The following is a 27,901-nucleotide window of genomic DNA, read 5'->3' on the forward strand; positions in this document are numbered from 1 at the left end:
TAATTTTGCCTCCTCAGAGGAATAAATACTTAAGCTAGATTGAACTATGACTTTTAACATGAATTATTTCCTTATTCTGCCTTACTTTTCAACCCCCAAAGATAAAAAGTATTATTCACAAGTAGGCTGAAATGTAGCTCTCACTATCAAGGAAGAAAAGGCTGACATATCAGTACCTCAGTCTTAGTTTATACACTACTTATAATCCTTTAGTCAGACAACGATAATGAATAAAAAGTCAGAAACTTGCAAACCACTATTCAAAGATTTAGCTACCAGAATGTCATCAGTAGAATTCAAAATAAGGAAAACCATTATGAATTACACAATTGCACTTCAGGTTTTCAGCTTCCTCCCTTTAATCAGCCAATTTAAAACCTTATGGCAGAAAGAAAAGTTTATTTACTCTTCCAAAAACATCTAGTAACTCACTCTTTTCTCCTGTACATTCTAAAAATTGGGATAAAAGTTGCCTCCATATAATTTGACTTAATTTGCTAAGTAAGTCCCATGGTAATAAAAGTCACCTACAATTATAAAACCAGTAAAGCTCTTAAGGATTCTATATATATAGTTTGTATTAAACAAAAAGAGAATTTAAGACAACAGAAACACACTGATGAAAAATTTACTTACTCATGTTATCTACTCATCCTATCAAAAAAAGAACAGGCATTTTTACCTTTTGAGAATGTTACCTTCTGAAACTCCAAGATTTTACAAAGTCAAGTGAAAATACATAGACAAATTCTTTACAGTGATTTTCCTTCCTTTCAGTAATTTTTGTATTTTCAAAATTGCCCAAAATTCCTTTTAAAGATCATGTTATAGTTCTTAATCTCACCCTCTTCTTCTTTAGTTTCCTTATTGCTGGTTGGAAAGCAAACGGACACACAAGCGTGCAAAATGTTTCGATTTCCATCACATCTGTGGCTGATGAACGTCTGCAGCACCTGTAGGTTCTGCTCTAAAACCACCGCCTGCTCAAGATTCATAAGATACTGCCGACAGGCCTCGTAGTCACAGCGCAGGATGTGCTGCATCAGGGTCTGTTTCTGTGCTCAGACAAATTGGGAAAAAAACGTCAATGCATTTGCATACAACAATACACGCGTCAAAAATTTCACATGGCCAACACAATAATAAAATCAGCTCTGCGGAAAGTAGAGACAATTTAAGGTGACCTGGCAAAAGAAGCTGAACTTAACTTAAAAGATATCCTTAAGCAGAGACAACAACTGACAGGAATGGAAGAGTGATCTGCAAAGGATCAGTAAATATTTTCAGCTTCTGCAACTAACTCAACTCAGTAACTGCAGCAGGAAATGAGTCAGATACACAATGTGCAAATGATGAATGGGAGGGGCTGGACTGAACCTACACATCACTGTTTGTGTGTGTGCTTCAGTCAGCTCTGATTCTGTGCGACTCCATGGACTGTAGCCCGCCAGGCTCCTCTGTCCATGGGATTCTCCAGGCAAGAATTACTGGAGTGGGTTGCCGTTTTCTCTTCCAGGGCATCTTCCCGACCCAGGGACTGAACTCGTATCTCTTAAGTCTCCTGCACTGGCAGGTGAGTTCTTTACCACTAGCGCCACCTGGGCAGTCCCACTAGTTTACAGAACCCGTATTTACGTCATACACAACTGCAAACTAGACCCTATTGATACTGTTAGCCGATTAAGCACAGGGCACACATTTCACTCCAAGCGTATTCTCACCCTCCTGTGCTCGCTAAGGTTACATCACACTATGAAAGCGAAAACCTTTACCTCCCCAGAAATCACGACAGACGCACTTCCCCAAAGGTGACAGCTAAATACACACTTCATTGTCAAAGACAAGGTAGTAATGATAAACTACTTATGGATCATACCATTTTCTACCTGAGAAACAGCATGCTAGGGACTGAGTATTTGCTCCCTCCTAATTCATGCTGAAGCCTAATAATCCCCAAGGTAATGGTATCTGGAGGTAGTGCCTTTGGACCGTGATTGGGTCACGAGGGTGGAGCCTTCATGAAGGTGATCACTGATCTTAAAGGGACGTGAAGAGACCAGAGATCCCCCCTCGCTCTGACTGTGAGAACACACAGCCATCCATGAACCAGGAAAGAACACATCAGACCCCGAATCGGCCCATGCCTTAATCTTGAACTTTTCACCTTCTTGAACTATGAAAAGCAAATTTCAGCTGTTTAAGTCACTCTGACCTTAGCAGCCTAAACAAACTAAGATACAGCATTAATATATCAAAGAGTTGAAACGTGTTTTTTTCAGAATGTAAACTATAGTTATAGGACACTTAATGGACTGAATGTGAAGCATTAGTTAAAGAAAACAAGAAAATTTGTTTAACTAAAATTAGGAACTGTAGGAAAGCAGGTGGGAAAAAAATATATGGAAATACAAAGGAAAGAAGAGAGATGCTTCTGAACTTGCCACCTCTTTACAAACTACCAAAAAAGCTGTTTTCAGTATGTGACACATGTGAGACAGGCCATTTGGACTGTGGAACTAACTATGGCTCTGAAGTGACCCCATAAATTACAAACTCCAGTTCAAGAACATGAGGTGGGCCACACGGACTAAATTTGTCAAAATCTAGTGGCAAATATGCATTAATCAATACATTGAGAGAATATGTCAAAATCCCTCCAAAGAATAAAAACACAGTACATTTTGAAATAACTAAAATTAAGATATTTTGCTGCACGTGGCTGTGATAGCGAATGTTTTCAAACAAATCAGTCGTCTGGTTAGAAGCAGCTACTCTAGAGGAGCTCTCATCGCCAAACTGCTAGACCATATAGGGGCCATTATGCTGACAGTATCAATACCACACTTACTATGTCTGAGTAAGACAGTTTATACTGCATCACTATATGCTGTCACTTATTCTTATAACAAAAGGCAGCATGTGTGCATGCTCAGTCATGTCTGACTTTTTTATGAATCCGTGAACTATAACCTGCCAGGCTCCTCTGTCCATGAGATTTTCCAGGCAAGAATACTGAAGTGGGATGCCATTTCCTCCTCCATTTCCTTCTCAACTCAGGGATAAAACCCACGTCTCCTGTGTTTCCTGCACTGGCACATGGGTTCTTTACCTGAGTTACCTGGGAAGTCCAACAAAAGGCAGAGTTTGGCAAAAAATTCCTTGCATGTCTACTCTGCATCAAGTCCTGGTAAATGAGGTACAAAGATAAATGATGACATACTTCATCCTACCCCTAGGATAATGGCATGTTTTATCTTTACCATTAAGATGCTGACTAAGTCCAGGGTTCATAGAATTATTAGGCCTACCGACGCACTTGATATAGTATAAAATGAATGGAGGAAGCTGGCTGAAAAAAAAAGGTAACATAAACCACGTAATAAATGGTGACTAACACTGAATGCAGAGCGACAAATTTTAAACATCCTCTGCAATGAACTGGAGAGACCACGCATAGCCCCCTAAAAGGAACAGATTAATGTTTTGTGATGGCCCAATGTTACCAGGTCTTCTAACTTTTAAAGAGCAACTAAAAATCTGAATTTTAAATATAAATCCTGTGACTTGGAATGTTGGCAACAAATCAAGAATTTTTAAATGATGTGAAGGCTCACTGGCCTACAGCATCACATGATACACTTGAACAACACATCCCGCTTGACACATGCTCTTGGCTTAGCTTCCAAGACAACACTCATTCTAGTTTTCCTCCAACTCCTTCTCAGTCCCGTTATACAGATTCCTCTTTACCTCTTGGCATTTAAATGCTGAGACTATTCCAATGGCTCAGTCCTTAGGTTTTTCCTTCTCCAAGACTTTGGTAATTTCATGCAGTTTAATTCCTTTAAATATCACAGATATCCTGACAGCTCCTAAGTACACTTCTCTAGCTTGGATCTCTCTCTCCTGGTCTTCCAACTTTCACGCCCAACTCTCTCTTCACTAACTCCTCTTAGATACCTAATCCGAATCTTAGAGACTTCTGTGGTGGTCCAGTGGATAAGAATCTGCACATTCCATCCTGATTGGGAAACTAAGATCCCACATAATGTGGGGCAACTAAGCCCGAGCTCCACAACTAGAGAAAGCTTGTGTGCCACAACAAAAACCCAGTGCAGTCAAAAACAAAAGAACCTTAAACAAACTTGATGTTACCCTCCTGAACCTGCTTCATTCATCCTTAGTGTCCTCATCTCAATAAATGGCAACATCATTCTTCAAAACCATTCTCCCTCTTACTTCCTCTATATGACACCCTGTATTTAGCCATAAGTAAATCCTGTTGGATCTACTTTAAAACATTTCTAGGATATCTCGAGTTTAATCACTCATCATTCCACTTCCTGGGCCAAACACCTTCCACCTAACTGGCCTCCTTACTTCCAACCTATCCCCCTTGAATTCTCAGCGTGTCAGCAGTGTTATTTTGAAAATGTTAGGCAAATCAGGTCAATCTCTGCTCAAATTGCTCCAATAACTCCCATCAGTGTTGCCTCCGTATCTAACAAAAACATCTCAACCACAGTGTGTTCAAAACTAAATTCATCTTCTCACCTTATCCCATTTGTTTCTATTTCTCATCTCCCCATCGAAATCACCTAAATCAAAGCTTTAATAACACCTTCCTTTCATTTACTGCTGCCATCCTGTCAGAGTTTTAAAGCTTCCACTTCCTTAAGATCTCTTAAGTCCATCCCCTCCTCATTTCCAAGGGTTCAAGCTCACTTTGTTTCTCACATGAATAATGACATTAGCTTTTTCATCTGGTCTCTAAACTTCTGCTGCTTCTCCATCCACTGCTCATCTTCTTTAAAAAAAGAAAGAAATACAGCAGCTTAAAACCCTCTCCTCCTAGCTTTCAGGGAAAGTTCAGGTCCTGCAGATTAACACACAAGGCACCCCAATCCCTTTCCCTGCCCTATCAGCTGCCACTCATAGATCCATATGAGCCCTATCTTCTAGTTTTAAATAATCAAAAGAATGTGTAAGTTCTCCCAACATATTACTAACATTCACAAAGGCTGCTCTTCATGCCTGGGATAACACCTCTTACGTTTATCCTGTGTCTAGGAAACACCTACCTGACAATTTAAAACTATGTCTGGGCAACACCCTCAGAGAAGCCTCTACTGTCGCAGTCTAATTTAACCCCTCCCTTTTGTGCTTCTTCACCTTTGCCCATGCCTTACCCAACGCTTGTATCACACTGTAAACAACAGTATATTCCTCTCTCTTGTCCTAATACACTCTTAGCTCCTACAGGGAAGCTCCTACAGGGAAGGGGCAATGAATAATCTATTTAAAACTGTTTCCCTAGACTCCAGCAGGGTCTTCTCAATTGAAATGCCAAGTAGTTTAAAAACCCAGATTACCTCTACAGCCATGATAATAATAGCAGCTTTCTTTTTGATTGTTGAATTGGCAGGAAGATTTATTAAAGAATGTACACCCATTCCAAGACTACTAATAGGTGGAAGATCAAGCCAATCGGGATCCCTTATTCCTCCCATGCAATCTTTGGCCATTGGGTAGATAGTACCATTTCCATCTCGAAGAATAATAGGAGACTCCTGTAACAGAGGGGAAAATAATAAAGTTTGGCTCCCAATCCAATACATGTCTGACTTTTACAAGAGGTGTGTTTATTTTCAAATTACATTTTACATATGCCGTTAACAGTGACCAAACAGAAACTTATTAAAAAATGTGCTGAATATTCTAAATTCTTCAACAGTTTAATAACAAGCAAACTAGAACCAAACTCAGCTTCACAAAAAAGCTGACGTTGTCATATACATTTACAGAAGCAAAAATAAGCCTCTATACCTGTCCAGCAGTGAAAATGGCTACACTCCTCTCGTTCTGACCAAGGAAAGCAATGCTGCTTGTAGGGAAGTTATTCTCCTGTTCGGCTTTTCCTGTGGCAAGATCAAAGATACAGTACCGTACCCAATTTCCAGTCTTCAAAACAGCATGCACACCTTCAGAAATACAGATGTTTAAAAAAAATTGTTATACATCTTTAGTGAATGGCAAGTACCCACCAAATTATATATCTCCAGTCACATTTCAAATACAGACACATTTCATTCCATACTGTTAAACTTTATCCTATCCCCACTTACTACACAAGCACTGACAGAATATACAGTGCGCCAGCTGGAAAAGTTACAAAATCTTTACCTTTGGAATCCACATTCACTGCTAATATTTCTGTCTTCTCAGGTATACAAAGCTTCTTAGGAGTCCTTTGGAAACAGTCAGGAACTTTTGGTGTTCCACCAGTTTTGACAACCTGCGTGACACAAAAACGAATTTTGCTCTCAAATCTGTAATGCTCAGGGTCCTAACATTCAACTGCTGAGTGGGTGACTCCTCCATACTTACCTGCAGTTCATCAATTCTAAGTAACCTACAATCCTGCAGGAGAGAAGAAGGGTCAGCATCTGAACTGGAGCTGCTCTGACAGTTGGTATTGCTGGATGTTCCTGGAAATTTTACAGCAACATAGGCTCCATCCACTTTTAGCACCTGGAATACAGGTAGATATGACAAAAATGTTAACACTAACTCATACGAAATCAATATGCAAGTTATATTCATTGAGAAAATTTAACACTGAAGGCATTAAATTCCTTATATTTCTTCAATGATCATCAAGTTATAAAATTAATCTGAACACACTCACCAAATTTACTGTTGATGTCTAAATCCAAGACATATTTTCTGTAGGAAAACTCACCCACACAGCCAGTGATTAGTGTGCGGATGTTTAACAATCAAGTACAATCCACAAATTCCTCCTACCCTCCCTCGTTATTAGAACCCCACGGTGCAAAAGAACTTCTGTGATGACGGTCTAACACTTTACATCCATGCTGTGCAACATGACAGCCATGAGCCAGAAGTGGCTACTGAGCAAATGGAGCTGATGTGACTGGAAACTGACTTTTTAAATTTTACTGATTTTAGTAAGTCTAATTTGCTACATATATCTGGCCAATAGCTACCATAATGGACGAAGTAAGAGCAAGCAATGCACAAAAAGCTGAGCACAGCACCTGAAGTCAGAATACCTGAGTCCCACTTCTGTTACTTACTACTTTTAAGCCAGTGGGATCTTCTTATGGGAAAAAAAGGTTCCCATAAACTAGAGTTCTCTTTGAAAAATCAAATGGAATAGTAAATGAGAAAAGCCTTTGTAAATGGCATGACATAAGTTATCGGTCCTTTAAGTATAAAGGAAAGACCATCACATTTAAGAAAGTAAAAAGCCATCAGGAAAAGATTTACATTGCAGATATTCTATAGCTATCATCCCATTTTGTATTAAGAATGTGTGAAGACAAAGATGAAGTTAATAACATTCCAGCTGATGAACTCTATCCACTTGGTTTCTCAGAAAGCAAGACCCTCTCTAGGAAGAACACAAGAGAAAGTGGGAGCTTAAAGATAGTAGTAAGATTTATAAATGTTATGAAAGATCAACTCCATGAAAATGCTGTATTATCAGTCCCAAAGAACAGATTGTACCAAAAAATGTTATCTATATTCAATTTTTCTGTAAATCTAAAATTATTTCAAAATAATGTTTTTTTAAAAAGCAGCCTATCACCATTAATGCTCAAGGACAGGCAGCAGCATCATCGGTCCATCTGTCAGGGACAAAGGAGACAGGTGCATCAGGTGGGAGGATGGGGCCAGAGAGATGAGAGGTGACAGCCAAGGCAGCCTGGAGGAAAGGGCTGATGAGCACTCACCAACCATAAACTCCTTGATAATCGATACCACTAGAGTTCACTTAGTAATTAATTCTTAGATATTCTGAACAAACCTTGCCCACAGGAACATTCTTAACATCTTCCACAAAAACGACTTCCCGAAGAGACCACTGCTCTTCGTTCACCTTTTCCTCCTCTTTGGGGGCGGGGGTGGACCGTCGTCGTTCTTAGACAACAACAAAATGGTAAGTACCAAAAAGAAAATGTGAAAGAGACTTTATAGATTTTATCTAAATATATGAAAAAAGATCATTTGTAAAGGGATACATATTTGAGATATCTAACATATTTCACAAACTACTACCTTCTGAATTGAGGTTTCGTGACTAACTTTCACTTAGATGAACTCATGGTAAAAAAAAAATTCACTTTTTATGAATTCATTCATTAATGCTTAACAATATTAACACATAGTAAACAACTGCAAAAAATTTAAAAACTTAAAGCTTGTTTTGGACCCTCAAAATTAGGGCTATGGGACCAAGTTTTAAAAAAGGAAGATATGCTGGGCTGTCCTTAAAATTAACACAAGACTATTAAAATGACTAGTAACTTTCAATTTCAAGTATGAAGCAACCACAAGTAAAAAATACATTTATTTTGGAAAGCTTTAAAAAAAAAACACAACTTCTTTATATCCAAGGTGCAGTAGCAAACCTCAGTTTATAAATTCTACAAATTCTGGGCACAAGTTGTGACCAGGCCATAACCAATTTACTATAACAGTCTCAACAAAGCTAGGCAGATATTCTAGAGAGTGGCCATTATTTCCTTCTATTACTGCAGTGCATTTTATATACTGTGGAAAATTATAACTCTCAAAAATAAGAATAGTCAACACTATAACTATTGTTTTTACATTTAAATAAGACCACTAGACCTTCCTAGTGGTCCAGTGGTTAGGACTCTGCACTTCCACTGCAGAGGGCACAGGTTTGATTCCTGGTCAGTGAACTAAGATCCTGCAAGCCCCATAAGCCTTGTAGTTCAGTAAATAAACAAATATTTTAAAAAATCAAACGAGTAGGAGCACAATTTAAACTAAAAGATTTATACTAAAAATAGTCTGAGCTGTCTCCAATCAGAAACACAAAGCGAACACAGCCTCACAGCTGTGTGCCTGGCACCCTATTTTGACCAATGTACACTACACATAAAACTTACTATATGGCATCGATGCACTGCTGGCAATGGAAGATGCATCGCTGCATGTAGATGCTGGAGATGGTGGGGGACCCATTTCTGTTTTCACTGGTTCCTGCTTACTTTCAGGCCTGCAGTTAGAAACAACATTCTCTTTATAATTAGGAAAATAAAACATCAGGAACTTATCAAATGGCTTATATAATAAGACTCAAGTTTATTCTCAAAAGGGAATGAAATAGTAAAAACTCGTACAAACTGCATTATTCTTTAGAATGCAAGGTACTAAAAAAGATACACAGTGCACAACTCAAATTTTAAATAATGTTCTAAAGTAGGAAAGAAATACACTATGTGAAGCTATCAACAACTTGGAACAATGATTCAGATAAGCCTTATCTAGGAATAACAACAGAAGCTACACTCAATTTGTCTACACAGCTTTATCATTAAGCCTCTCGAGCAAACAAGTTTCACACTTTACTGAACCCTGACTTGCATACAGCAGTTTAACTGAAAAGATGATAAAGGCAAATAAATAAAAAGTCCTCCAGATCATTAATTTCCTAGAGTTCAAAAGAAAATCTCTACTTGCAATGATTTATAAAAGTTTAACCACCAGATAGTTCAAGAATAACCACCTGCTGTAACTGAAATGGAAAACTACAGTATTAATAAACTATATCCCTCTTCCTTCAGTTGTTTCATTAATGCTATACTTGAGAAGATAACTATAGCAACTACAGATGATAAAAAATAAAACGTTTTTATTCATTAAATGGCAGAAGTAAATTTTTACAAAGAAAAGTCATGTATTACTCAAAAATTTGTCATATACAGATCATTCTGGTATATATATTATAATCAGGGCCATCATCTTAATCCTCTCATCTGCTATTATTCCCATCAGGAATTTCACCTGAGTTTAGAAAATAGTCCAGAGAAAAACAGCGCTATGTTCACAAGCATCTTAGCAATGTGCTCCGTACAAGCATACATGAATACTCATGGCTGCTCTGCAAATCTTGGGACGGTGGAAGCCAGCCAGTACTGACTCATCACTAGCACGCTCAAAGTTAACACATTTCCATGACCAGAAGAGTCTATTGACATGAAAACTATTACTGTCTTAACATTTAATTTCACTTTAGCTCTTTTACTAAGTATATTAATATAGATGGCAAATTTCAAGGAAGATTCTGAAAATCTTAATAACAAAATGTAAATACAACCTATTTTAATCTCATTTTATGCATATCAAAAAGATTTCAAATACCCTTTACAAGGTTTCATAAATGCTGCTTTTAAGATTAAAAAAAGAATCAATATAAGCAGAGAGAAAGTCTATAAATCTATTTTTAAAAACAAGATAGAGTCTAAAGCACAAAACAAAGCAAAAAACCTTAATTAGGCATGAATTACAAAAGAATATTTTTAAACTTAGCAGTAATCCTTGTACAATCATTATATTCATTTGAACTAAAAAGTTACAGAAATGTAAAACCCTGTATGTATAGTCCCAATCATTTCTTTTCAATTGCTTGTATACATTTAGAAAAAGAGTACATCAAAATATTTAAAATGTTATTTCTGCAATGTGATATTATATTACTTTTCCATATTTCTATAATGTTCATGTATTTTTATAAAATTAAGAAAAATGCTATTTTGAAACTTTATTAAAGCTTAAGTACCAAACAGCCAAATTATAATACACAGTATTTTAAAAGATGAGTAGATGCTTCTAAAAGTACAGGTGTTAAGATCTGTACATGGCTCCCAAATAGTAAGCTAGCTCCAGAATGTAGGTTTTATACAATTCAGTGCTATTTCTGTTCACATTATCCCCCACCTCAAAGTTCACAAAAATCCCTTATAGAATTTCCCTCCCCAGTACATTAACCTATAAAACCCTTCCAGTGATCAAGATGCAGGCAAGATGTTAGGTAGAAATTAAGATGATTACACATGAAGAGAGTAGGAAAAAGTCAGTCTAAGACAGTAAGGCTGAACACATTGTCACTGCTCTATACCACCTTCAAAGGATACACTCTAATGATCAAACAAAGACATCAAGAGAGAACTCTACATTGGCCCTTCTGGCCACTAAACATTAAGAATAACTGTAATATACAAATATTAACAAAACTGCAAATAATAAATTTTACCAGTTCCTGTCAAAACTCGTGGCGATCTTAACAAGACCCCACATGTTAACACTTTTCTAAGTCACCATACACCTCTCTTATTTAAGTCTCCCTTGATTATCTTCCTTCACACACAAAGCAAACTAGAAAAATCAAGATTAGTTAAGACACAGTACTTACTTATTAGCTTCAGTAGTTTTGCTAGCTTTGTCCATGCTTTTCAAGCTCTCAGGAGATCTAAGTTGAAATCTACAGCTATCATTCATATTCCAAACCGACTCCATTAAGACACCAACTTTAGGAATCCCAGCACTAATTGAAAACGCAACTGCTCCAGCATGATAGAGAGGATTATTTCTTAAGCATACCTAGCAAACAAAAGAAAAATCACCATCAGAATGACATAATTCTTAAACAAACTAGAAGAGTTATGTGTTCCCAAAATCAAAGAGCAGGAATAATTTTAGTACACTTGCTAAAAACAAACTAAAATACCCTGATACTGAGAAAGACTGAAGGGCAGGAGGAGAGGATAAAATGGCTGGATGGCATCACTGACTCGATGGACAAGAGGTTGAGCCAGCTCCGGGAGTGGTCATGGACAGGGAAGCCTGGCATGCTGCAGTCCATGGGGTCACAAAGAATCATACATGACTGAGTGATTGAACTGAACTGATATTTCATGCAGCAAATACCCTGACCATTCTGCACAAGTACATAGAAGAGAAACATTAGAGAAGAAACTACAAAGGTTATTAAAAGTATAATGTAAACAAAACAATTAATTTTTTGGTTTCTTATAATTTGAAATTATTTTCTCCCTTAATTCATGATGCTATATATAGGCTCCATAAACTTCACCTCTATAGGTATTTGTTACCCTCAGAAGATTGTTTTCTATAAGCTAGAGTTTGAACTAGATAATGTAAGTGTTCTCTTACATTAAAAAAAAACAGAATATGTAGACATTAGTGTTAGAAGTTAACTGAGTTCAAGAGTGAAAAACCTATAAATTCTTATTGCCAGGGAGAACCCCCAGGTCATACTCTAAAACCAGTAACTCGTAAGGTAGCCCTGCCAAATGCACCAACAAAAGCTACTACTGTGATATGAACATTGTTTCTGGAAATCTCTTTTGATTTTTAAAGTAGCCCAAAACTTACTGACATTCTGTCCAGTCATTCAGTAACTAATGATTACCTTACACTTGACTGTGGCATGTATAAAGATTGCGGGGGTGGGAGCTATAATTAAATAGAAGTCACACAGAAGAAGCTAGCACGCAGGAGTACAGGAACGGGAAACACTGACAGAGAGTGAGAGTTCCATTGCTAAACACAGTTCTGTGGCATAGAATGAATAGTTAAAAGACAACTTCTTGAAAGGGTATGCTTAATGTGACTTAAAAGAGAGGTTTCAAAAAACAAAAAAAAAAAAAAAAGAAGAAAAAAAAGAGAGGTTTCATCCATAAATTTTCAAAAAATGCCAGTGAAAGTTTAAATCCTGAAAGAGGATCAATAAGAAGGTTATAATTATAAAAGAAATATGGCAAACTATATTAGAGAATAACTTATTAATATCTTAGAATAAAAATAAATGCACCTTAAAGACAAGGAGGTATATATCCAATACATAACAGACATGCAAGGAATATTTGCTAAACAAACTACTCTCAACAGTTATGATCTGTGAATGCAGGTGCTGCTGCAAACTCTTTCTTAGAAGTGAAGCTGCTCGATCGTGTCTGACTCTTTGCGACCCTTTGCACAGTAGCCTATCAGGCTCCTCCGTCCATGGGATTTTCCAGGCAAAAGTACTGGAGTGGGTTGCCATTTCCTTCTCCAGTGGATCTTCCCAACCCAGGGATTGAACCCAGGTCTCCCGCGTTGCAGGCAGATGCTTTACCTTCTGAGCCACCAGGGAAGTCGATCAACAATTCTTTCTGATGCTAATATCTGAATGCTTCCCCATTCTGTGGCTATGGCTGCCTTAATCCTCCTGCTTCCTACACTTCAAAACAGTACCTTAATTCTCCACTGAAGTATTGGAATATGCTGCTCTTTTCCAGCAATTTAATGCCAAGCTATTTTGCTTAAAGCTTTCTTTCTGTGCACATTTAAAGGATTTTTTCTTCCCTCCCTGTCTATAGTAATGTCATCCTATATGCTAATAAGGCATCTGCTAGGATATGCGGCTAATACGTGAGTTGAATAAATAAGGAATTTTGGAAACATAAGAGATCAGTATGTGAACTGAATACGTAAAGTTTAGCCACTAGAAGTGAGAGATCTGTCTGAAGCAACTGACATAAATAATTAAGACTAAACAACAAATAACCAAAATAATGGGTCATCACTAAAAACTTCCTAGCTGCAAGGCTACAAAGGAGCCAGAACAAGACAACCACGAATAGGACAAAAAAAGAAAATGAAGCCCCAAACAAATATAACAAATACATTATTAAACTGAGTTTTAGACAAAACTAACAGCTAAACTAGTAATTACTTTGTATGAAACAGGTAATGTAAATGATACCATCTTATAGTGAAAAAGCTGAATTTAAAAAAATGTTAGATGAGGGAATTAGTGCCATGTCATGCAACAAAAGAGATTTAAGTCCTTAAACACTCATTGCAGCACTTGCTATAATAATACAAACATCAACTTTTATCCTGAAGATAAATTCCTATAAGAATCTAATGAATCGGAAGTATAACAGTAGTTCTTAAACTTTTTCAGTCTCAAGACTATCTTACCCCATTACATATTACCAAGGACCCCAAAATGTTTCATTTACATGGGTTATAATTGGTATTTAACATGTTAGTAATTAAAATTGATAACTTTAAGTGTTTACTTAAAATTTAAAAACCCTATGCTAACATGCATATTTTTTAAAAAAACGACATTTTTTAAAAAATCAGCCAAGAAAAGTAGCATTGTTTACATTTTTGTAGATCTCAATGTCTAATTTAATGTAAGACAGTTGGAGTCCCAGGTATGCTTTTTGCATTCAATTTGCCATGATATGTTACTTTAGCTAACGTATATAAAGACAACTCAGCCTTAACAAAGATAGGTAACTGGAAAAAGAAGGACTCTACAGATCCCCTGAAAGAGCTGAGAAGGCAGCAGGAGTCCCTGGCACTTTGAGAACCACTGGGATACTAGAAAATCACCTTCCATCAGATATATATGAGCCTAAAAGTGAGGTAGAAATTGTTAGGCAGTGTAGGACTCTGAGACCTTGTTTTCAATAAACATCTCCCTCCATTAGCCTAAAGCTATACCCTTTGTCCCCAGTTCCTGGAATGTATCCTTGGTCTGGGTTCCCAGGTAGTGTCAGTGGTAAAGAACCTGTCTGCAATGCAGGAGACATAACGGAGGTGCGATCAATCCCTGGGTTGGGAAGATTTCCTAGAAGAGCAAACGGCAACACACTCCAGTATTCTTGCCTGAAGAATCCCATGTCCAGAGGAATCTGGTGGGCTACCAGAGGGTCACAAAGAGTCAGACACAACTGAAGAGATTTAGCAGTTAGCACTATGTCCTTGACTGATAAATTATCAGCACTCAGATCCAGGGAACAGCAGTAATTAACTTCTGTTTCATATGCTGAGGAAAAAACAACTGGGGATCATTAATCTTAAACCCACACACTTGGTCTATTATAAAATGGCCAGTGGGCATAAAGAAGCGTGGTGACTTAATCCGAGGATCAAGAGAAGCCATAAAGATGCTAAGTTAAGCATCTGGACCTTTAAATTGATTGGTTAAAAATAACAGATTTTAAGGATAGGAACCATCCAAAAATGTACAGATTAATACTGGTAAAGATATAAAACTGCTGTAATCCCCACGTTTTGGGGGGGACTCTTTACCCCCTCCCCTCAGTGTCTATGCTGAGAGCTTTGTACTTTCCTCCTCTCTAATAAATCCTATTCACTTGCTACTGTGAGCATTTGTGTTCATGGATTTCATTCTTTGGCTCTGCGAACAAGAACTCTGATTTCTGCTTCAAAACCATCTCAGAATCAAAACACAGAAACTGGTAGAAGCACAGGGATTTGATGAAACCCCCTGTCTCATGCTGACAGTATGACCAGGAGCAAAATCTTTCAAACTGCTTGGTCATTAAGAATCATCTGGTATGTTTGTTAAACACAATGAAGACTGGGTCCTACCACCAGCCAACTGAAGGAATAAAAGTTCCTGGCTATACAGTCAAGTACAGAATGATTCCTAAAATCAGGCAAATCTAGGATCCCTGTCCCACAGGAAAACCAACTGACATCAGGGCAGAATCTACACGTGACTCAGTTATCGAATAAAAAGTGATGTGGCACATACATACTACTAGGACTTGATCCCTCAAAATGACATTGATTTATAAAACTGTCTATTGGGGAATTAACTACAGGGGAAGAAATTGATTTTGAAGAGCAACAATGTCCCTTAAGATAGACTTAATTCTAATCACTTACCTGGGTACCAACAGTGATGTTCGGCATTGAAGAAATACCAGCACTAGATTTGGGCTTTTTGTTTTTTGCTCTAGCTTTCTCTAACATTTTTTTCCTTTGACTAAAAGGCACTACACCCCTGAAAGTGAAGAGCAAAAAATTGGACAAATAAACAGCAAAGAAGCCATTAAACAAATCTAAAATTTCACACATTGTATTTAACTATTACTGGTATATTCCTTCTCTAACATTTTTGCCTCAGTAAAATATTAACATGTGCAACTTATTAATAATAACTTGATTACAGGTCTGACAGTATATAATTGGACCAACTTTTATTATTAACCCTTATTTAATCATTAAGGATTAAAATTTACAGGAAATTCATCATTTGATATTTTCTTGTTTAATTAGTTTAACGAATTTAATTGCTTTAATTAGTAGATCTCCCTATGTTATTTCTACTAATGCAAAGTTGCTGATTTCTTAAAACACAACAGAAAACATATTTAAATTCCCTTTTGAAAATTAAAGGAATAAAGTGAGGCACAGAATATTCAGGCAATGAAATACTTTAATAACTTAAGTTTCTATTTTATGTTACTGTTAAATGAAAAAAGTACGAAAAATACTGTTTCTAATTAAGCAAAAGCAAAATACACATTTATATATACCAAAAAAAATTAATAAAACATCCCTAAAATGTTAACAGTAGTTATATTCAGGTTGTAGGATTATAAGTGATTTTTATTTCTACTTATACTTTTAAAAAATTTTCATAATTATAGTCACTAAGTATATATTATTTTTGTAACCTTTTTTAATCTTAAGGTTTATTTTCAATGTTACTTTGCTCCAAGGTGAAAATTTCCCTCTGTATAAACATCTTTTTTTTTTTAATTGAAGTATAGTTGATTTACAATGTTGCATCAGTTTCTGGTGCACAGCAAAGTGATTCAGCTATACATATACATAGAACATGAAAAAGAGTATATGTATAATATGTATAAAGTATACAATATGTATATATTCTTTTCATATTCTATTTTTTCTTTACCATTATGGTTTATTATAGGATACTGAATATAGTTCCCTGTGCTATTCAGTAAAAGCTTACTGTTTACCTGTTTATAGTAGTTTGTATCTGCTAATCCCAGACACCTAATTTAGCTCTCCCAAGCCCCCTTACCCCTTTGATAACCACAAGTTTGTTTTCTATGTCTGTGAGTCTAAAGCATTATCTTTCAACTGAACTTCTCTATTGCTTTGGCTACTTAAAGCACCTATCTATGTACATAAACATCACCAACTCAATGGACATGAGTTTGAACAAACTCTGGGAGATGATGAAGGACAGGGAAGCCTGGGGCACTTCAGTCCATAGGGTTGCAAAGAGTCGGACATGACTGAACAACAGTAATGTACATAAAAGCCTCCACTGGTAAGAATTACCAACTCTGTGATACTCACCACCAGTATAAATTGTTCTCCAGCTGTGCACACGTATAAAGGGCACAGCAATGTAAAGAAACAATCCGTTCACCCTGAAGTTCTGAGTAAGTCTGGGCAGTGTGCTCTAATTTAGAAGCCACGGAACTTAAAGTTTCATCCACCCAGGTAGCAACCTGAAGAATAAAATATCACAAGCTCAAGTAAAAACACGTAATCTTTTCAAAGGGACTGTGGTCAAAAAAAAAAGAGCAAGGAATATCTATACTGTGGACCAGAATTCTAAAGGACAGGAAAACAAGTAATTAGGAAAAGGTTCTTAATAAGACTAGAAACTAAAATACTTCCTTCACACAAATCAATCAAAATAGTAGGTACTAAAGTAGACGATTCTAAGGCATTAATTGAAAATAAACATCTGCTCCAATAATTTTTAAAAGAATTTAGTGACTCTAAAGTCAAACTGATAATCTGAGGATAGTATAATAGCTATACTTCCTCTATTGTAACCCTTCAGCATCTCTTTTGTCAGCACTTAGCTTGAATATTTTTTCTTCCCTTAAAGTAGAAAGATCTCTCTGAAACTGAATTATAAAACAGAGATTAAAAAAAAAAACCAGATAAAACAGAAAAGATTATACACTGGATTACAGTACTAAGGCCTAAGACACTTGGTATTTGTAGGTTTAAGTTAGATAGAAATGAAAAGATGGAAAAGGGGCAGGGAGAGGAAGAAAATCAAGAATTTAAGAAATGTTTACCACAGGATGTCATACCTTGTTATTTTCTGTAGCTACAGTTGCTCTTATGCTATTTGCAGACAGGAGAACTATCTTTTCATTGGTTAGCCCCAAAAATGTTGCTCGTGGGTGATGTAAGGAAGGATTCTTTGAAAGCATAAGAAAAGTGATTACCATTTTGTATACTGATTTGGAGAGCTACTTAATGCAAGATTTAATATAATGAAATACCTGTGTATTTCTGTAAGGCTCAGATTCACTCCACTTCCACTGATAAAGTTCTCCTTTACTGCTGACAGCCAAAAGCTCAGAATATAGAGCCCCAATACAGATGAATTTTGTTCCATCCTATAGTGAAAATAATACAGTAGTATAAATATAACAACTGCCAAACCTGATGATTTGGATACATCACATTAATTACTACATCTAATCTGGATTAATTATGTGAACACATAAACCACTTTAGCAAGGTCCCCTCCTTCAACTCACCCTTTTCCAGTCACACTGGCCTTCTTCCTGCTCTTGCCAGGATCCCGCCTTATTGGTTCTTACTGGTCTCCTGCCTTGTTTTTCAAGTGACTCTCTTTCTCCTCAATCAAGTTTGCTCAAGTGAGATCTTCCCTGACCACACTATCTCCAAAATCAGCACTCTAATATTCCATCTCCTTACTATGCTTTCCTTTTAGTTCATAGCATTTCACAATTTGATAGATTATATTTACTCATTTATAGTCTATTTCAGGCTTCCCTGGTGGTTCAGTGGTAAAGAATCCACCTGGAATGCAGGAGACGTGGATTTGATCCCTGGGTCAGAAAGATCCTCTGGAGAAGGAAATGGCAACCCATCCCAGTATTCTCGCCTGGAAAATCCCATGGACAGAGGAGGCTGGCAGGTTATAATCCATGGGGTCACAAAGAGTCGGACATGACTGAGCATGCATGCTTAGTCTATTTCACTCAGATATAAGCTTCATCTTGCTCACCACTGTATCCCCCATTCTTGGAACAGTGAACATAGTAGACACTTGATAAACGTGTTGAATAAATGAAGAAAAAACAGACTAAGGAGTTGATGCTAGGAAAGTCAAATATCAAAAAAGAAGACTCCCTCCCTGGAGGCCAATCCAAGCTGCTGAAACAAGTGTCCACGTTGCTTTTAAAGGTAAAAGTTCACTTAGTTTTAAAGAATGCACAATAAGTTGGAATGCAATTAAATTTTCAAAAGTTTAAACAGTGTTAATAAACATCAATGATAAAGTGATAAATTTTTTAACATTAAGGCCAGAGAGATCAGTCATAAAACTACCCTGAAATCTCACAGCAAAACTTGCCAATAACAGATTTTACGTTGTATTTTTGCTACTGCAAAACTTCTCTGTTCAATTTGAAATTCTGGCTCAGGAGTACATGGAACTAATAATATTTTTAAAGTTTCTATCAAATTCCAATCTCAGATGGGTTATGGGACTCAGCTACAGCCTACCAAGACTGATAATAACAACAGGTTACACTTCAGAGCCATACAAAAAGAACACTAATTTTAATCTTTTATTTTACCAGTGCCAGTCAGCTCTACTTTCAAGTCACATCTGCTATACCTATGGAGGGATGCAGAAGAGACCAAATTTGAAATTTTCCAACTTAGCAATTATATTCTTTCCTTCACCATAGGTATCTGAAAACCACTGTCTACTTTCTCCAGGATGACTGCATCAAATTTTAACACTTCTAACCTCATAATTCCTTCTCAACCCCTTGGTTAAAAAGATGGTGGAATTGGACCAACTGACTCCCTATCTCCCAGTATACTTAATGAAAAAACACCATTTTCCCCTCCCCACAATCTCAGAGAAAGAAGTGTCCCTCTCCACTGTTTTAAGGATAACTCATAGACACAAGTGGATGCAACTCACTCATTACCCCAACAACCATCCAAACTAGTCTTCCCCTCAGTCTCACTCACAGTAAAGTGAACTATCACTTGGCGTACATTTCACCTTACTGGCTTTCACTAAGAGTGACACGTAGTCTTTCAACAGCCACATCAATGCTCCAGGTATCAGGTAGTTAAAACAGGAAAAAGGAGCCAAAATGGCAAGAGCTAAAAGACAAAGAAAGGGAAAAGCCCAAGAAAAAGGAACAAAGGAAAAATCTGTGGACCTGAGTGAGAACCTCAGGTGAAACAAACATGCCCCCTTCCTGGCTAGCCCTAATTTGCATAGGGCAGGCAGGGGTGGGGTGGGGGGAGTGGGGAAGGAGACAAAACTATAAAAAGAGGAAGCCAAGAAGAGTTGACTCCTTAGAAAAGACCCTGATTCTGGTCTGGGAAAGACTGACAGCAAGAGGAGAAGGGGACTACAGGGGATGAGACGGTTGGATGGCATCACTGACTCAATGGACATGAGTTTGATCAAGTTCCGGGAGCTGATGATGGACAGCCTGGCGTGCTCCAGTCCATGGGGTAGTTGGACATGACTGAATGACTGAACTAAACTGAACTGAAGATGGGCTGAGGCTTCTCCTTTGGGATGGCCCACCCTCACACCTCAAGGGTGTACTATCCTTTGTTTACCGAGTAAAATTCTGAGCTGCAACACTGGTCTGCCATTTCAAATCTTTGTTGCAGTGAGGTAGAACTGAGAAGTCACACACTCTCCCAACACATGCATTTAATCAATCAGTCCATCTTCTCTTTAAACTCGGAACTATGTGACCCTGTGCATCACAAGTTCTAGAATCTTTCCTCTCTCTTGTTCACAGGTCACTACTGTCACTACCCTCTTCTGTTCTTCCTTTTATCTTCATGATTGTTTTCTCCATTTCCTTTGTACCACCTTGTACTCCCTGACCCAGATTCTGTCCTTGTCCCTTTATTCAAATTATGCTCCACCCTCAGGTTTGTGTGTGACTGGGCACCATGCTGTTCAACGTGTCATTCTCCCATCTCTAGACTAACCTGCAGACTAGACTACCTGGATGTTGTAAAAGCAACATAACATCTCCAAAATGAATTCATCACCTCCTCCAAAGCTGCATGCCCCTTGCAGTCCTATCTCCATGAAGGACATCCACCTATCCACCCTGTAATAGGAAAGCCACAAAGGAACCTGAGCCCTCTCTTCAACTTCTCTCTTCGCAACCATATGGTGATTAGCAAACCAACGCTATCCTTGTCTCAACTTCCCCTCAGATTCTTCTCTTCCTCTGTCCTCACTGTCACTGCTTTGGTTGTTCAGTTCAGTCGATCAGCTGTGTCCAACTCCTTGTGACACCATGGACTGCAGCACGCCAGGCCTCCCTGTCCATCACCAACTCCCAGAGTTTACTCAAACTCATGTCCATTCAGTCAGTGATGCCATCCAACCATCTCATCCTCTGCTTTCGTTGAGATCCTTGCAATTCCTCTCTATAAACAATTCTACCAGTCTCTTAACTGCTAAGAACAGGCATAGAATTGTTCCTATTCCTATCTTTCTCCTATGCCCATAGTGCTTGTCTCCTTAAAAACACACAAAACAAAACCCCACCAATCTCATCATGTCATTGCTCTAAGAACTTTGTTGGCAGAACAACATCCTAACTCTTCATCTAGGGCCCTCTGGTCTTGCTCCATCTTGCTCTTCTCCTATTCCCACCACACAGCAGTAATTCTGAATTTCTCACTGCTCCACAAACACATCCTATCCTTTCGTGACTCTACGCCCATACTGATATGCTTGGAATGCTTTTGCATCTTGGGTAACGCTCACTTAACCTTAGAAATGCTGCTTAAAGGTCATCTCCTCTGTGAAGATTTTGCCAAATCTCTCAAATCTAAATCTAATACCAGGTGGTATTAGTCATTCCCCACTCTAAACCCCTAAATACCAGATTCCCAGCTTCAACCTAGGACTGGTGGTACTGTGAACACATTTCATTGTATGTCAATGTTTGTCTTCCATACTGACTTCCCCATGGGCTGCTGCTGCTGCTAAGTCGCTTCAGTCATGTGGGCTGGTCCATAACAAATCTACCTCTATGTTCCCACAGGCTAGCTTGGCACCTGGCACATACCAGGAGCACACTGATAACTGAACAAACGTATCTCAACTTGAACTTTCTGACTAAAAGCCCTGCCAGAGCAGTACAACCCTGAACAAGTCATGGTATAGCAAGAGTACGCTGTGTGAGGCTCTCTCAGAACTGACTGGCCTGCAACCCTCAGCGATGGGCCAGGGTGCCCCAGCTCATGAGTCCTGAGGTAAATGAATCCTGAAGACCCTGAACATCCATTATAGACAAATGTGGATGGACAGCACAAACCACCAACCAAAGCAAGATGGAAAAAATCACCTATTGTTTCTCGCCTGATTGAGATGAGTTTGTAGAGAAATACAAAGCAATCAAATACACACAGTGGCACAGTATTTTAGCTCACACACTTCAGAATGTCATAGAAAACAATGCTTTTATTGTTTTAATGAAATACTAATGGCTGTACTGTGCAAGCTGGGGCCTGTTTCAACCTGGAAAAGATAGATATGCATATTTCCTTAAAGATCACTAGTTTCTAGCTTTTTTAAACAAAATCAAATCATTTAGAAGCTGAATCTAATCAACACATTTGCAATCCTCTAAACAATAAACAAGTCATCACTCAAATGAGCATTCTCTCCCCAAGGGGAGATGAAAAATGCTAAAAATATAATAAAAATTACCTAGTTTAAGTCATTAAGCATAGCAATATGAACTACTGTTTTGAACTACAATTTTGACTTCTGTTTGTTAAAAATTGGTCTTATTACTCCTAATTTTCTCCCCACAAAACTTGGGTTTTTTTTTTTAAACTTTCCTATTATCAACAAACACGAGTTCTTCAACCTGAGTACCAGCTCTAACAGCAGACTGTAGTGTATTATGGCTGAAATGGACATTACACAACTACAGGCTACATGGCTCAGTTTGATCAACTGTCCTTATTCACACTTCATTTCCCCTCACCTTTCCCATCTTCTCCTTATGCCTGGCTTCTTTTCTGTTTTATGATCACTTCTCCCTTTGCTCTTACTTCATTATTAAATTACATTTGTGATACACTTACCTAACTTTTAACAAACATTTCCTGGTAGCTTCTACCTGACAATTTAAATCCCCCACCCAGCTTTCACTTTTATAACCTTGAAAACAAAGCAGTATGACCAAAAAGTTTGATCAACTGGTCCCAACAGTGAAGTTGCTCCAAATAACTTAAGGAGCCAAATATTATGGGACTGTTTCCTCTCAACACCATTCGAAGAAAATTGAGAATAATGTACAACTCTACAATTCAAAAGGCTGGTGGGAAATAAATTTTATTATTTCCCCTAGACTCTATGAAAACACACCCAGAACAGTAACGGATATGACTGTAAGTTAATAATACTGACTACCTAAATCAGTTGTTTCCTCATCACCCACCATACAACTTTCATGAAGTTCTTCTCCGGGAAAGAAGAAAGAAAGTGAAGTCGCTCAGTCGTGTCTGACTCTTTGCAACCCCATGGACTGTAGCCTACGAGGTTCCTCCATCTATGGGATTTTCCAAGGAAGAGTACTGGAGTGGGTTGTCATTTCCTTCTCCAGGGGATCTTCCCAACCCAGGGATCGAACCCAGGTCTCCCACATTGCAGGCAGATGCTTTATCATCTGAGCTATCAAGGTAGCACTTCTTCTCTGGCAGCTTACTTAAAATAAAGGATGTATGCATCTCTTAAACTGGAGGTTTGTTTTTGTTACAGAGCACAATATGGAAGTTCTTATGTTCAACTTCAGCAGACTGACTTAGCGTGAATTACCCTACAATTTTTCTCCACCCTTTCACCTTCAGCATTTTATCACTTAGCTCTTATCTTTGCAGTCTTATTTCTAACAGTCTTTGTTATTTATTATTGGAGATGCATTTTTTTATTCCCTTATAAATTCACTTTAAGATTCTTATTGTAAGTAGGTTGGTGGGTGTGTGTGTATACACACACACATATATATATGTATGTACAACTACATACATATATATATAGTTACAACTTAAATGTAGGCATTCAGCAACATAGAACTAAATTCCTAATCAGAGAAAAGTAAATTTCAAAAATGGCCAAGACATGAGAACGGAGCCATGTTGATGAAGTAACTCTTAGCAATCACTCTGGCCTCCTGTGATTCCCCAAAGCCTCTTGCATGTAATTCTATTACAGCATTTATTCCAGAGTATTTAACATTGTTCTGCCTTCCTACATAATTCTCACCCTAACACCTGAACAAAAAGCCTAAAAAACAATATGTATTTAATCAAGGCTACTCAGTTACTCATTGGATGACCCTCACGTCTGCCTTCACAGATCTTTCAACATCTCCGTAATTATCAATTATGCTTGTTTTAAAAAAAAATGCTGAAAAGTTAATAAGGGGAAAAAAATTCATTGATTTATTTTTTTCTATCTTTCAATCCCTTGACCCATTTACCCTCCTTCCCATCTCTGGCGACTATCAATCTGTTCTCTATTATATAGGAGTCCTTCTTTTTTTGTTTTAAAGATTCCACATTTAAGTGCCATCATATGGTATTTGTCTCTAACTTCATTTAGCATGATGCCCTCAAAGTCTATCCATATTGTCAAAAACGACAAGACTTCATTCTTTTTTTATGGCTGAATAATATTTGTGTGTGTGTGTGTATCAACCCACTGATGAACACTTAGGTGGCTTCCATATCTTGACTACTGTAAACAATGTTGCAATGAACATGAGGGTACATGTATTTCCAGTTAAGTGTTTTCATTTTCTTCAGATAATACCCCAAAGTGAAACTGCTAGATTATACAGTGGTTATATTTTTAGTTTCTTAAGGAATCTCCATACTGTTTTCCAGAGTGGCTACACCAATTTCCTACTCCCCATTTCACCGTTAAAACAGCTTTATAAGCCTAGAAAATGGTGAAACTTTGAAGCAGCTGTTCCTCTAAATAGGTGATGGGAAAGTCAAGATTATCCCAATTAATTTAACAATGGAATTTCTCAGGCACCCTAACAAAAGAAGGAAAAATACCATGGACACTAACCAAACTTACAATTTATAAATACGGAATTAGGTCATTTCTGAAATTAAGCTAGGACAACTCCTTTTCCCTCATACCACCAAAAAAAACCAAAGCAAAAAAGAGAGACGACTTGCAAATAGTGTGTGCTGACATCCTCTATCTCCCTGCACTCTCCATCTCCTATCAATCATCCCCCAAAAACCTTTTCTACTCCTCAGGGATCACCATCTCCAATTGAGGAGGACAAATATGGACCCACAGAGTGCCTCTTTCTTCATGTGGAATTTATCCTGTGTCCCTGAATGATAATTTTGCACATTGTTCCAAAAACAAGGTTTTTTCCCCCTTAACTCTGCATTCTCTTTCTGACTGTAGCATTCAGCCTTACAAACAATCATCTTAATGGTTTACTGAAAACCAGGATAATACTTATCAGTTTAGTTTGGCTTATGCTATTTTCGTTCTCTGAACTGAAATTTTTGATGTCTAAATTTCAGTCACAAGCTAATAAAAGGTGGTTCTTATTCAGTGACAACATTTTAAATTAGGTTTTTCTTTGTTGGTAAAAAAAAAAAAAAAAAAGTATAGGTAGGACATACTCTGTTGCACATACTGCTATTTCTCCTTCATTCAACGTCTAAATAAACCATGGAAATACACTAAGTAAGGCCTAAAATTTTATGATGAATTTAGTAACTGCGTCTGAAAACAAACTGTACTTAAAACCATGCCTATCAGTAAAGGTCAACTAAGACTGGCTAACTCTAACAAAGTGTACACTGGCCAGGAAAAAGTCCTACTAAACTCCCAACTGCTCAAAACACTTTCAAATACATGCTAAAGAAGTCTAGGTTAATTTTTTTGTGATGGCACTATAAAACAAGATTCTGGAGTCCTCCTTTACTTCCTGTCAATATGAAGTAGATGCAGTCCTAATACAATCAAGGCTCTCGAGAAACAGGAAACAAAGAACAATGTATAAAAAAAGAAAAGAAAATGCCCAATGGTTTAAGTCACCTTCAACCATATGAGATAAAAGTAGAAACTGGAACATTTCTGGTTTTATGGAAATAAGTAAGAGAATGCACTTCAGGGAAACTTAGTCAGCTGCCAAAGAAAACAGAATAACCTTTTGCTCACAAAGAGACTGATTAAAATTCATGTTCCTTCTTGCATTCAAGCTTTCCACATGAGCTGAATACAGAGGAAAATTAACCACATCAAGATTCACAATAACTATATAAAAATAAACAAATTCAGAAAGTTAAATAATATTTTCCCTTTAATATTCCAAACTCAACTTCAAAGAAAGAAAAGAAATCCACATCAGAATGTCCTTATCTGCTACAGATAACCAAGTTCTTATCTTCTTTTACTTCTACTTAAAAGAATCTCTCATCCAACTGGCTCTGGAAATAAACAGGACTCCAAGAAACACATGGACAGCATATGGTCTCCTATAAGAACCTGCGAAAATAAACCACCTGTCCCTTAAGACAGTGAAACCTACAAACCATCAACAGGATGTGTCCTTGCAGCAGTCATGGAGTTTTAAAGATTCACACCACTTAAGTCCTGGCTGCTATCTAGAAGCCCACCATGTGACACTCCTCAGGATGCAGAGCATCACTCCTCCAGTCCCTTCCTGTCCAGCCTGCTTTGTCTCCCACAGTTTTTAGAGCAAAGAGCCTGTCAGAATTCGCTGACATCAATCGGAAAAGCTAACTAATCAAAGAAACACAGATTCCTAATCTTGCCCTCACATGCATGTCTGTATCAATGAAACCTGCTCTGCAGACACTGAGTCCATTTGACAGCACAAAACAAATTTCTATCAAGAAATATACCATCAGTTACTGGTGCGAGTATCACTAGAAAAGAAATCCTGAAACAGCATGCTTATGTCTTATCTGAAACTACCATCCTGATGCCTCCAATTTACTTCATTAAGTAGAAAAAAGATATAGCACCACTGAATACATCCATTAAAATAATTCCTGCAGTGTCAAATCAAGATTATTTATATTTTAAAACAAACAAAAACATCATTTTATGCCTGCATTTTAAATGACAGTACAAAAACCTGAAATAACACAGAAACCTTTTTTTTTGGCAGGGGGGATGGAGGGTGGGGTGGGGGTGGTATGTGTGTGCCAGGAATCCATTTAAAATAGACCAGATGGGGATTTTTTCCAAATACCTTATCAGGCCACCACTGCAAATCTTCTCCAAGAGACACGGGACTTTGAACAGGTGTATTCTTCTTATCCAAGTTTGTCTCTCCTTCCTTGCTGGTAGAGCCCCTTTCATTATCAAATGAGGCTCCATCAAGCCACCTTCGCTCACGTAAACGTAAAACGGATTCACGTTCACGCAACAGCTCAGAGTCTCTCTCTAAGGGAAGAAGGAGAACTGGTATGCAATTGGGTCACACCAGTGGGATAAAAGTAAGCCACTCTCTAGTAAAGACCCTTCAGGATGCAACTAACAGCAGTTTATCCACCAACAAGAATTTAATGTAATATATATCTAATAAGCCTGACATGCAACATTCAAAACATTTAACTCTTTCAAGTGAATGTATGAAAATTGTAAACTAGTTTTTTAAGCATTTTTCTGAATTCCAAATATATGCTTTTAGAGCAGAATTGCTTCAAACTGGATTCTGGACATTTTACATGGAGTTTTAAACTTCTAGTTTTCATTAAAATGCTTACCATAACTTTTAAAATTTATCTATCAGAAACTATGCATAAATTAAAATTTTGACATGTTAGATACATACATAAACCAAAAAAAAGTATTTGCTAGAGATTCTACATATAGAAGGGGGAGAAACTTTAAAAGGGTAAAATAAAAATCCATTAACTATAAAACCTGTGATAATCTTTGTTTAGAGTAATTTTATGGACTAGATTTTTGTGATGTCTTATTTAAAAAATTTTGAGAAAACTAATTTTTTTCTATTTTAAGAATCTTTATAGAAAGACTGTTTTATAAAAAGGCTACCACTGAAACTGTCTTCCAAACTTTTTAAAACAAGCTTTTTTCAGTTTGCTCACACATTACTGTTTTAACTGGCCAATTAAAATAAACTTTCCAAGACTTGGATATTAAGGATTA

General features: G+C 37.4%; 1 protein-coding gene across 7 annotated transcripts in view; it reads right to left on the bottom strand.

Annotated features, from left to right (window-relative positions):
* UBR5 (ubiquitin protein ligase E3 component n-recognin 5) overlaps positions 1–27,901 on the bottom strand; it is a 136,221-nt gene that overhangs the window by 45,474 nt on the left and 62,846 nt on the right. For 4 of the 7 annotated variants that reach the window (XM_065903429.1, XM_065903432.1, XM_065903428.1 and 1 more), the window contains exons 9-21: positions 26,979–27,190; positions 17,955–18,071; positions 17,760–17,870; positions 17,005–17,159; positions 15,556–15,673; positions 11,252–11,439; positions 8,946–9,055; positions 7,835–7,947; positions 6,388–6,531; positions 6,184–6,295; positions 5,827–5,981; positions 5,373–5,570; positions 845–1,055 (exon numbers count right to left, since the gene is read on the bottom strand). In XM_065903429.1, coding sequence (XP_065759501.1) covers positions 845–1,055; positions 5,373–5,570; positions 5,827–5,981; positions 6,184–6,295; positions 6,388–6,531; positions 7,835–7,947; positions 8,946–9,055; positions 11,252–11,439; positions 15,556–15,673; positions 17,005–17,159; positions 17,760–17,870; positions 17,955–18,071; positions 26,979–27,190 — 1,944 coding nt within the window. The remainder of the gene's footprint in view (positions 1–844; positions 1,056–5,372; positions 5,571–5,826; positions 5,982–6,183; positions 6,296–6,387; positions 6,532–7,834; positions 7,948–8,945; positions 9,056–11,251; positions 11,440–15,555; positions 15,674–17,004; positions 17,160–17,759; positions 17,871–17,954; positions 18,072–26,978; positions 27,191–27,901) is intronic. The other 3 variants (XM_065903431.1, XM_065903433.1, XM_065903430.1) reach the window with 1 other exon arrangement.

The sequence above is a fragment of the Muntiacus reevesi genome, chromosome 12, assembly GCF_963930625.1.
Source record: "Muntiacus reevesi chromosome 12, mMunRee1.1, whole genome shotgun sequence".
NCBI lineage: Eukaryota > Metazoa > Chordata > Mammalia > Artiodactyla > Cervidae > Muntiacus > Muntiacus reevesi.